The 12,461-nt window shown below is 36.8% G+C and overlaps 1 protein-coding gene across 1 annotated transcript in view; it reads left to right on the top strand.

Annotated features, from left to right (window-relative positions):
• Positions 1-12,461, top strand: part of LTK (leukocyte receptor tyrosine kinase) — a gene marked incomplete at both ends in the record, with an annotated part of 140,197 nt that overhangs the window by 103,105 nt on the left and 24,631 nt on the right. Inside the window, 6 exons of the mRNA XM_081341750.1 lie at positions 104-202; positions 2,212-2,364; positions 3,991-4,095; positions 5,890-6,076; positions 9,148-9,238; positions 10,142-10,206. Coding sequence (XP_081197876.1) covers positions 104-202; positions 2,212-2,364; positions 3,991-4,095; positions 5,890-6,076; positions 9,148-9,238; positions 10,142-10,206 — 700 coding nt within the window. The remainder of the gene's footprint in view (positions 1-103; positions 203-2,211; positions 2,365-3,990; positions 4,096-5,889; positions 6,077-9,147; positions 9,239-10,141; positions 10,207-12,461) is intronic.

Genomic DNA, 12,461 nt, shown 5'->3' with positions numbered 1-12,461 from the left:
TCTCCTTTAATTCTTTCAATTTGGATCACTTGGCAACTAGATAACCTATGGATCCCTGTATCTTGTTAAATATGTCTCTTTGGTTTGTTTTTGTTTTTTGTAGGTGGACATGCTTCTGAAACGGATGACATTACAGCTGATGGACAGCATGGTGTTTCCTTTGTGAATCCGATTGGGGAGATCTTCTTGAGCCCTCTAGCAGGTCAGATAGATGACAAGATATCATTTATCTTGTCCCTCAGAGAGGGCTTTTTTTCTCATAGAACGCTCAGAACGGAGTTCCGGCACCTTTTTTGGATGGAACCTTGTAGGGTAGGCAAGGCGGGTTGTATGACATGTGTGAGTTCCGGCACCTTTTTCTTTTACCCAAAAAAGCACTGCCCTCAGGTATATTGATCTATTCACATGTTCCTTCTGTATCCACTCTTTGAACAAAAGGAAGGTTAGGGGGGTTAAGGGAAGCCTGGAGATTCAAGACCACATAAGAATGATGCCATTTATCTGTGAACTCTGCTATCTCAATATAATGGAAACATTTTTGATGGCATTATCCAAACAGATTAAAAATGCTTTCAGTTCTTCTGACACATTAACATGCCACAGCATGTTTGAAGTTCCAATTCAGTCACCTCAGAAGCTGTTTATGCAGCTTTGTGCCAATGTGGCAGGTCTGAGGTAGCAAGTGCTGGCATGCATGAATATTCCAGAATTGGAATTCTTTTCCATAGTAAATATATTTTCCAAAGGTTGGGAAAATACACATTTTGATTTACTAAAAATAAGGTAGTATTCCATGCTTAATGACTGAAAGCTTTGTGTGTGGCACATTTTTTTTTAATTAGAATCCACTTTAGAATGCTTTTCAGTTAATGAAACTTACTGCTATAATTAATATGTTTATATTTAAGAGGCCACAAGCTTTTTTTTCCCCTGTTGGAATCATGGAAAGCAGTATGGCATGTTAGCTAAGAAATTCCGGCAGCTGAAATCCATACATCTTTACGATGCTGAGGTTGAGCAACATTATACTAAAGCATCTGTGACAGATGACCATCCATCCCATTCTTGACGATCTTTAAAGAAAGAGAACGCACCCCACCATGTGGCAGCCTGTTCTATGATTGATAGCTCGTATAGTCAGTAATCGAAGCAAATGTGTTTGCCTACCATATTTGGCTCTGTCTTGAAAAGATATTCTTCTGTTAGCCTAATGTATCCTAATTTACAGTCTAAATGTTGGAGATGTGGTAGTTTAGAAGCTACCTATTTTCACATGTGGTGGACTTGTAGAAATATAAAAGCTTTTTGGATCAAAATTTGGTGGAACATTCAAATGATTTTTAAGAGAAAGATAAAGTTTTCTCCGCACTTGTTTTTATTGGGTATTGTTGTAGATTGTGATGTTAAAGAAACTAACTTGATGTTGAACATGATAACAGCAGCACGGTTACTGGTGGGACAATATTGGAAGAAGGATAGTTTGCCCACTATAGAAGAATGGGTGTTTAAAGTTTCGAATCTTGCAGAAATGTCTAGGATTTCTGCTTATTTGAAAGATCATTCACAGGAGAGATATATTTCAGTTTGCAGGAGATGGATAAATTATATTCAGAACAAATATGGGACTAAAAAGTTCCATTTAGTTTATGAGTAGATTTTAGTGGGATATTGTTATTGGTACGTTGTTTGTAGTTATGTTAAAGGGGAGTTAAAGCACATTATGAACTTGGTTAATTGTATATTGTGCATAATTTTTATTTAGAATATGATTATTGTAACTATAATCCTGTATTTAGCTCTGGGAAGTGGGGGGGAAGTGGGTGGGTTTGGGGTGGGAGGGATTTGGGGATATATTGTAAAATTTTGTTTTTGTAAAACTCTTTAATAAAAAAAAAGAAAGAGAACGTACCCCACCATGTGGCAGCCTGTTCTATGATTGATAGCTCGTATAGTCAGTAATCGAAGCAAATGTGTTTGCCTACCATATTTGGCTCTGTCTTGAAAAGATATTCTTCTGTTAGCCTTCAAGATATGTGGCTATAATTTATCAGATGGTGGGCAAAAGTCTGATATTTATGATTGGAAAAAATATACAGAATAGAAGATCTGCTGAGGAAATGTCCCTTCTTCCTTAGCAGATTGCACCTGTACCTCTTTTTTAGAAATGTGCTTTTTAAAGAAACATTTGAACTTCCTTCTTTTCTTCTTTAGTTATGGAAAGTCATGGTGAAATAGTCATTGAAGTCTATGTGAATTGCAGCCATTGTCAATCAGGTATCTGCAAACAACAACCTGGCAGTCACCTACCTGTCTGTATTTGTGCAGCTGGGGCCATCTTGGCTAATGACAATGTTTCCTGCACAGGTAAAATACAGAAAAGGGATTCCAAATAAAATGTTCCATTTCTTGCTTTCCCACCAAGCTTCACCAGGATTAGATCAAAGAAACAATTAGCTGGTTTAACAGCCATCTTTTTTGCCTCTAAAATTGTTCATTTTGTTTTATTTATGTTTTGTTGTATGTGTTTATTATTAATTAATTTGATTTAAATGGAAAGTTATTTCAACAAGTGACTGCACATTTTGAGCTGAGAGAGAGTGTGATTCTGTATTGTTGCTGGTCTAATTGTTATAAGCTACTGTGGCTTTAAAGAGGTAGCATCTAAATTTTAAAAATAACAAGTATTAATAGCAAATAAACCTTTACTATATTTCTTTAAAAATGTGTGGTAAAACTATGTAGTTTAAAGATTCCTTGGCAACCCTGTTAAACTAAATTCCCTAGGATTTGAGGGCGAACATTGAGGTTAACTATATGGCCTGTTCATAATATTTGCATTATGTGCTTTTCTCCAGTCCAGGGGTAGGCAACCTTGGCTCTTTTATGACTCATGGACTTCAACTCCCAGAATTCCTGAGCCAGCTAAGTCCATGAGTCATAAAAGAGCCAAGGTTGCCTACCCCTGCTCCAGTCCATGAAGCAGCATTAAAGTATGCTGCTATATTTTTCACTGGTCTATTGCTAAGCATGTTTGTCTTTGCAACCAGGACAGCTATTGGTGCTCTCCTCAAAGCTTTAATCTGGAACATTTAAGAAAAGAAATTATTGAACTCCTGTGGTATCACCTGCCAGCAGGAAAAAGGCTACCGGTCACTGCTTTTAATAGAAGAGTCAAATTTTGATACTTGGTTAGACCAACAACTCCTAGAAACTCACCTCCTTTAAGGGGCAGGATTCACCACCTGCCCTGCTGTAATGCTGCCTGCTCTCTCCCACCACCTTCCCATCCCCTTTCTTGCCAGCTCTGCCAGTTGAAAGGGACCTTGGAGATCTTCTAGTCCAACTCTCTGCTCAAGCGGGAGACCCTATGCCATTTCAGACAAATGGCTATCCAGTCTCTTCTAAAAAACCTCCAGTGTTGAAACACCCACAATTTCTGAAGGCAAGCCATTCCACTGGTTAATTGTTCTAACTGTCAGGAAGTTTCTCCTTAGTTCTAGTTCGCTTCTCTCCTTGATTAGTTTCCATCTGTTGCTTCTTGTCCTGCCTTCTGGTGCTTTGGAGAATAGCTTGACTTCCTCTTCTTTGTGGCAGCCCCTGAGATATTGGAACACTGCTACCATGTCACCCCTTAGTCCTTCTTTTCCCTAAACTAGACAAACCCAATTGTCTTAATTTATTATAAAATAATATAGCATCATAATTATTTATTATAATTAATTTATAAATTTATTTATACTATTGTTAGTTCATCTACAGCCCATCCTTTCCCTCTTCATTATATCTAGTAATTTGGGTACACATTTTTGCCCTCAATCTTTCTTCTTTCTGTTTGCTATCACAAGGAATTGGCCACATTCTGTTTATGAACTTCTTAGATGTTAGGGTGGAAAGGAGTTGCTGGACTAGACTCTTGCTTGGGCTTTTTAAGAAACCCTGTTTAAAGTCCTAAACTGAAATCTAAATGCTTACATATCATGTTTTGTCTAGTTATCCGGGAACCCATTCCAGAAGAGCACTTTCCTCTCCCATTCCTCTTGGCAGTGATTGCTGTGATTGTGGTGCTTGTTCTCACTTGTGGTAGCCTATCAATTGGTAAGTTGCATCTGCTGAATTCATTTGTTCACATCTCTGGCCCCTTGGGAAAGAAGGTTGGAAACTGCTGACAGTCTATAAAACCGTGCTTTGGATCCTGATTAATGCTTAATAATGTTTTGTTTTGGAGGATGTGACCTTGGGGGGGAGGGGGGGACGGACAATTTTGTAGATTTTTTCTTCCTGTGAAAACTGCTGTGGCTTCCTGAAAAGAACCATCAGAACCAGAATGGAGATAGTGGGACAGAATGCAAAAAAGAATCAGAATGTAAAAACTCTATCCCCTTGCACCAACAGGGGGTCCCCACTGGATCTCAGTTGTTTTCATGCTTGAAAGCAAGTTTGAATCCACCTATTGCAATTGTGGGAGAATAACGTGAACACTTTAAGGGAGCATAATCACCTTGTTTTCACATGGGGCTGCAGTCTCATTGAACTACTTGATGAAAATAGTAACCATGGACAAAGGATTCCTAAAAACACTAAACTGATTGAACCAAGATACACATAGATTTATATATTAAACATTTTAATTCATTAAAATTAATTGATTTTATTTACTTTGTAATTTCTACATTTTCATTATAAGAGATGATACTAATGGGATTTCCTGTTTTATATGCCAAAATAGTTGGCTTTTTATCCTGTGCACTTTGATTTGGATCCAGGAGGTGTTGTTCACTGCATCATGCAGTGGGTGGTAAAGAATTGCCTTGCTTTTTATTTTAATATTATAAAAAAATGTCCAGTGAATCAAGGTGATATATTACTGCTCCATTTGGGATGAATGTCATTCAAAACCATGTGGGGAAACACGGTTTGATTTGCCAGCTAATCCAAAGCAAAGAGACTCAACATTTCCGTGGATATAGAAGTCAGTAAGACAACAGCTGTGATATATAATATTTGTGTCTGTGTCTCTTTCTCTCTCTTTGTATGTTTCACACTGATGAGTTTTTTTAATCTTACAGACTTTTTTTGATGAGTAAGGGAAATAATTCAGTCCATCTGTAGTTAACATCTCATCTTTGGCTTTCAAGCCTAGGCAAAAGTTTTAGAAGAGCTTTCTGATTAAATAAGCAAACATGCTTTTCTTCTAAAAGGAGCTACTTAATGCTTAAATCCATTTGCAGCCATGTATGCATTCCTGTGTGGTATATTTAATCCACCATCTGCAGCATAGTCCCCTTTCAAGCCACCCCTGAGAGTTGTGTTGGCTAAGGCTAAATGTTGAGTACAATGTTTTTTTTATTTTCCTGAATTTTTTGCTTCTCCCTGAGAGAAAAAGGCTTGTATTTTGAAGCTTGCCATTGTACCATATTACACCAATTTCTTAAGCAATCATGAATCCACAGCTTGCTTGTATTAGAACTCATTAAAGAGTGTAATATTTCAGGAACTGGGGTTATTCCTCTCACCAATATGACTGTATCTGCTCTTAACCAGGGCGCATTCTAAAAGTGTTTGCCTGATCAGTTAAAAAAGCTAACTTGTAATTCTGCAAAAATATAGTAACAAAATTTAAAACTATTAGCAAAGAGAAATAAGTCTAAACAGGGCTTTTTTTTCTCATAGAACGCTCAGAACGGAGTTCCGGCACCTTTTTTGGATAGAACCTTGTAGGGTAGGCAAGGGGGGGTTGTATGACATGTGTGAGTTCCGGCACCTTTTTCTTTTACAAAAAAAGCACTGAGTCTAAAAATTTTGAGACAGACTTTCTGGAATGTTATGTCTGTTGTTCGCGTGGCTTAATTTCTCTTTTCTTCTCAGATTCTCCTTCATGTTTCTTTTCAGTTTATCATCGAAAGAAAAAGAGGCTAGAAGGAACCAGAGCCCATCTGCAGAATCCAGATTATAACCTAAGCAAAATCCGTACTTCTACTATCATGACAGATTATAACCCCAACTACAGCTTTGCAGGGAAGATGGCCACCCTCAGTGAACTTAAAGAGATCCCACGAAAGAATATTTCTCTACTTCAGTAAGACTCAGCTGCCCTGTGTACTTGCTAATTTAGAAGGGGGAATTATAGCCTGAGTCACCAGGACTGGGAAATTGCACTAATTCTGGCTCTACCAGTTTTGAATCTCAGTATCTTAACAGGAAGGCATAGAATTCTGCAAAACTTAGTTATTTATTATGGATAAAAAATAGTCTATAATTGGTCTCTAGTTTGCCTAAACTAAGACTTTATATATCCAATTATCAACAGTGGCTAGGATTTAGGCAACATATATATTTAATTCATTATCATTATTGTTAATACTAAAATTTTATTAGAATTTTAAATTCAGAAAAAAATAATAATGAGAACTAATATTTAGAATGAAGAAAAAGGAAAAGAAAGGAGCAAAGATAAAAGTGTAGAAATCAAAGAAAATGGGAAAAAGGATTATAAAGTGACCCAGATTTTTTTTTACAGCAGTTATAAGTATAGATATAAATTAACTTCTTATTCTATGGTTACAGCAGCGTTTATATTTTCTCTATAATCTATTGTTTTTATTCTAATCCTCAAAACCATATATCTTTACTTCATTTTTTTCAGTTTACCACACAATGACAAAAGGATTTTTCAATCATTATTAAACTTAGACAATGTCTTATATTGAATTAAAGCAGTCAACTTGGCCATTTCAGCAAGTTCAATCATTCTCTATTCATTCTTCCACTAAGTATAGTATTTATTTATTTATTTATTTTTATTTTAATTCCATTTATATCCCGCCCTTCTCCGAAGACTCAGGGCAGCCTACAAGCTTAGCAGTAGCCTTCATTCTATGTATATGCCTGCTTATTAGGGCTTTCACACACACCCCAAGCGGCATTATTACAAAGTCAGCTTAATTGCCCCCAACAATCTGGGTCCTCATTTTACCTACCTCGGAAGGATGGAAGGCTGAGTCAACCTTGAGCCTGGTGGGATGCGAACCTGCACTAATTGCAGGCAGCTGGTGTTACTTAAGGAGGCATTAGCCCACTGCTCCACCAAGTATGTATATGTCATCTAGCTGTACAATTTATTTTTATTTGAATACATTTTTTTCTGAATTTGGGCAACAGTAAATATGAATTTAAAGTACTACATCCAGCCCTGAAAGGATTGCCAAGTAAGTCCAAGGCACAATTTGGAGATGGTAGACTAAGCTTTGTTGAATACCTTCTGGTTGACAAAAAGGCTAATTCTGGATCAGCAAAATCCACTGCAGGTACCAGGTGTGACACCTTCAAATGTTCACAAATGAAACACTGTTTCTTATTATCACTATTCCACTATCCATCCCCATGGATATTCTTCATAACCTCAGTCTCATCCCAAAGACCTGATTAATTGATTGACTGATCATTTTTGACTCCTAGCAACCAAATAGATAGATTTTCTCTGACAATTAATTCCTAACTTGTTCTTTCAAATCTCCCAACAGTGCAATAATCAGCACTGGAACTGAGTCCATCCCACCCTGCTTCTGGCTGTTCTCTTCTTCTTTAAGCCCAAGCATGGTTTTAAGAAAATATTAAATATTAGATGCAAGAGCCTTGGTGGAGCAGTGGGCTAATGCCTCCTTAAGTAACACCAGCTGCCTGCAATTAGTGCAGGTTCAAGTCCCACCAGGCTCAAGGTTGACTCAGCCTTCCATCCTTCCGAGGTAGGTAAAATGAGGACCCAGATTGTTGGGGGCAATAAGCTGACTTTGTAATAATGCCGCTTGGGGGGGGGGGCGAAAGCCCTAATAAGCAGGCATATACATAGAATGAAGGCTATTGCTAAGCACATTTGATTTGTGCTTAGATTGTAAGCCGCCCTGAGTCTTCGGAGAAGGGCGGGATATAAATGGGATTAAAATAAAAAAAATAAAAATAAAATTTCTCTTGTTGAGAACATTCATGCTAGCCAGACTGATGCTTAAGCAAACAAAAAAGTGTAATGGATTTGTAATGGGGGTTGGGATTTGAATTAGTCTCAACTCCTGTTGATCATGTGCTCAAGTCCATATAGTTTTCTTGGTAGCATTTTCAGAAGAACTCCTTGTCCTTTTCTCGATCCTGAGAAATGGGATCTGGCCAGAAGTCATTCATGGCTGTGGTAGAAATAGAACTCATAGCCTTATGCTGAGTAGCCTTTAGGCACTTCAACTAACTACCTCTTAACGCATCACCATTGCCCAGGGGATGCTTGAGGAGGCTCCTTTCATGTCCCTGATATTTTTCCACTGAAATGATACCTATTTATCCATTTGCATGCTTTCAAACTGCTAGGTAGGCAGGAACTGGGACAAATAGATGGGAGCTCATTCCGTCACACAGTTGAAATCTCGAGAGTAAGCTGCATAACAGAATGAATTCCCATCTATTTGTTCCAACTGCTCCCCACCTAGCAGTTTGAAAGCATGCAAATGCAAGTAGATAAATAGGTACCACTTTGGTAAGAAAACACCGGGGACGTGAATGGAGAAGAAAGAACCTTGGTAGGTCCTTCTGACATGAAGGTAGTAGTAGTAACACTCACTAAAATTGTACATTTTATTATTCTGCTATAATGGTACAGACATGGGTAAGAATAGTTTGGCTATTTTTGTCTCTTCTTTGTGATGTGTTCCTGAACCTGCTGTAACAAGAATGCTGTTGTGGTCTGTCAAATGAAGAGATGGTTGCATTTATAAAATGCTCAACTCTTTACAGGTGCTAATATTTCTAAACTTGGCTAAGAGTAAGAAGGGCCATTTTATAAGAATTTCCCTTCCCTTGTGGAAAGCATGTTGAACATAGCATTTGGACACATATTTATAATTGTAGTGCAGGAAAGAGAGCCTGAATTTGCTCTAAATCCAAGCAATTGTTTTGTGGGAAAATGCTAATGAAAAGCTACCGCTATATGAATGCATATTTCATCAACAATGCTTAATTTGTATATTAACAACCTAATATAATGGACACTTCCAATGGTTCCTGGATCTTTCAACATTTTGTAATCAGAAGTGTTTACTTGGTGTAGATATAGGAAGGGTACAAAGTAACTGAATGTGGTTTTTTTTGTTTTTTCCCTCCCTTTAGGGAACTTGGACATGGGGCATTTGGTGAAGTTTACAAAGGAACAGTGGTAGGAATTGCAGGAGATCCCAGTCCTCTACAGGTGGCTATCAAGGTTAGTGTCTTCAGCTAATATTAGCTGAGTCTGACTCTTGATAACTTTACGGACACATCCATGTTGTTTGGTACCTATTGCCGCCTTCTGGGATTTTTCAAAACTTTTTAATGTGGTCTTTAGTCATCAGATTTCATGGAGGATGTCTTATCCAGGAACTAACAATATCTGATTCTGCTTAGTTTTATTTCAAGATCAGTCAAGATTAGCTAGACAGTATATCAGACAGTACCTATCATCACAACTAATGAATTTTACATTCTTTTTGTTTTGTTTATTTCTGAAATGTTATCTGATGTTTCCATTATAACAAGCATCTGAGCAGCTTATAAGTAACCATAGCTTGGTGTACCAAAAAAACAAAACACATTTTCCTAAACAGTTAAAAGAATTGAGGCAATTGAAGCTGATGAGTATGTTTGATCAAAGATATAGATAGGCAGAGATGCTTAGCCTGACATCAAAAAGATATAAAAAGTAAGACCAATGAATTGTTTATAAAGAGGACATTTCCAAATCAGAAGGGCATCACCAAAAAGATTCTCTATTCTCACTCAACTCTATTTTTCCCCTTTAATTACTCAATCTCCTGTACCTGTACTGCTGTGCTCTGAATTGGAAGGTAAATGGGGGCAGATAATGAGCATCTCTCTGTGTTATATTGTCTGTCTCAGAGGCTTTGATTGATATCAATGGTATAATCATGTTTTCAGGATTTTTTTAAAATGGTTTATTCAAACCATTGGGTTTCAATTTTATTCGTTTTCAGAGTGAGAAGCAGTATAAAAATGAAACACAACCAAAGTGTTGTTTTAATAAACAAGAGTTCTGCCTTTCCATTTTCCTGCTGCTAGAAATCTTCCTTTGCAATTGATACGTTTTTTTCTCTTTTCATTTCGACAGACATTGCCAGAAATCTCTTCAGAGCAGGATGAGATGGATTTCCTAATGGAAGCACTGATAATCAGGTGCATTTTAGAACTTTCTTCTTAGACAGGATTGTAGTTAACAGGGTGAACAAGACATAACTAAAAATCTGTCTCAAGAGATTTTATTTGCATTTGATTTTAGCAGCACCAATTTTAAAAAGACAGTAATAAGGTATGCATTATACAAGCCGCATATCCCTAATTCTGTTCCAGAAACTGCCAATTGGTAGTAGAGCTTTTAAGAGTGTTTCTATAGAAATTCTAATTTCACAGTGCCCTGAAAGAAGCTAGTGAGCAAAAGCTTGCAGGCTACTGAAATCTAGTTTTTATGTATTGACAGTGCAATTCAGACTTACACTCATTCAAAGTATGTACATACTGAGGACTTCCGGTCAGGACAAGACTAATTACACATCTCCAAAGGAGTACAGGTGGCATTGCAGCAAAATTGGTGACTGGATATGGTTTTTCTGGTCAGCCAAACCTCTCTGGGTAACGTGGTAAAAAGCTTCTTTAAAGAAGATGTGATAGGAGAGCAATTTGAGCCTAGGACGATAGAGGAAACCAAAAAGAAATAAAGATTACAATTAAAGAGGAAGAATATTTAATTTGTCTTACACAGAATGGAGCAAGACACTTTAATATTGGATGTATTGGAGGATATTTTTGAATACTGGACCCAGAAATTAATTTTAAGAATATCTGCCTCTATAGATAAACTATGTAAAGGATGTTATGGAAGAAGAACAAGTTTTACTGGACAAGATTGAGACCAATCTGAAAGTGGATTCAAAAATTACACACTGTAAGAATAATATGGGAAAAGATACTATGCTGTATTTGCAAATGAAACCAGCTAATGTCTTAATAATTGCAAGGGATATACAAAAGCAAACCAAAAGAGTGATTTGGATGACTCTCCTGTACTGGATTTACAGAAGAGACTTTTCAAAGTTCTGAAGGATTTGTGAGAAGGCACAAAGAAAAAATGAAAAGTAAACAAAGTCTAGGTAGGACATGATTTGAAGGGATTAAAAATCAAGACTGTTAAAAGGAAGGAATATAAAGTGGACTTATTTGATCAAGGTTAAAACTGATATCTTGTTATTTCTGATAACTTTCATGGATTTTTGCTGATTGAGACTGAATGATGAGTTTTGAAGGATCTGTTCATAGATAAGAGATGAGATATGGAATGAAGAGATTATCTGCTGTATTTTAAAAGAAGGTGATAAGTTCTTAAAATTGTTTATACTTTGGTGATGGGGAACTCTTTATATGCTGTGTTTCTTTTCTTTTTCTTTGTTATATTTTCACTGTTATACTTTTACCGTTTTCTGTTCTATTTTTATTTCTCTCTCTGCACTTTCCATTTTTTCATTTCATTTTATTTTTTGTAGTTTGTAATAGTTTTTATTGTACTACTGCAATCTTCAGTACAAGTATTATTAAAAAATCAAAATATGTACATACCATCTCTTATTTCCAGTATATGACTTTTAGATACTGGGCAAAAGTCATCTAGGACTGAGGGGTCCAGAGATATTATCAATATGACCACTACTAATATATTTCTTTCAAAAAGTCTAATGAAGTTCCATTGGGAACTTCAGCTAGCATTAGTAGAGGCCTAGTTAAATAACTAGCTGGCCATCTTCTTCCTTTCCTTTTAAATTCAAAGTCCATTACTTTCATGTGCAGTGACACGGAGAAGGATCACCTAGTTGATTTCAGGGCTTCATTGAGGCAATTCTTTTAGCAGCCTATAAATAGGTGTCTACATCAAAGTTGCAACATAAACATGAATGTTCACACAAGACAGTGCCAGAACATGAGTGACTCCCAGGTAGGTGTCACATTGCAGAGAACTATGCTCAATATACTCATGTGCAGTGACACAGAGAAGGATCACCTAGTTGATTTCAGGGCTTCATTTAGGCAATTCTTTTAGCAGCCTGTAAATAGGTGTCTACATCAGAGTTGCAACATAAACATAAATGTTCACACAAGACAGTGCCAGAACATGAGTGACTCCCAGGTAGGTGTCACATTGCAGAGAACTATGCTCAATACAGTATACTCATGTAAAAGGATTGGACTTGTCAGTACTGAACACCTTCCTCATCCCTACATGTTATTAGTTACATATTTTAATAGATGTCGCTTGCTTTTCAATCACTGTGTGTTCAGGTCTCCCTTTAATTGGGCTCAGGATTCAGTAAGTGCCCATATAGTTTTGTTGCCAATATTAAATATTTTGTCACTGCTTTCTTCTAAGATTTTTAGATTTTTAA

The sequence above is a fragment of the Vipera berus genome (assembly GCF_964194415.1).
Source record: "Vipera berus genome assembly, chromosome: 1".
In the NCBI taxonomy this organism is placed as follows: Eukaryota; Metazoa; Chordata; class Lepidosauria; order Squamata; family Viperidae; genus Vipera; species Vipera berus.
Note: the sequence above shows the minus strand (reverse complement) of the source record. Positions and strands in the feature narration are given on the sequence as shown.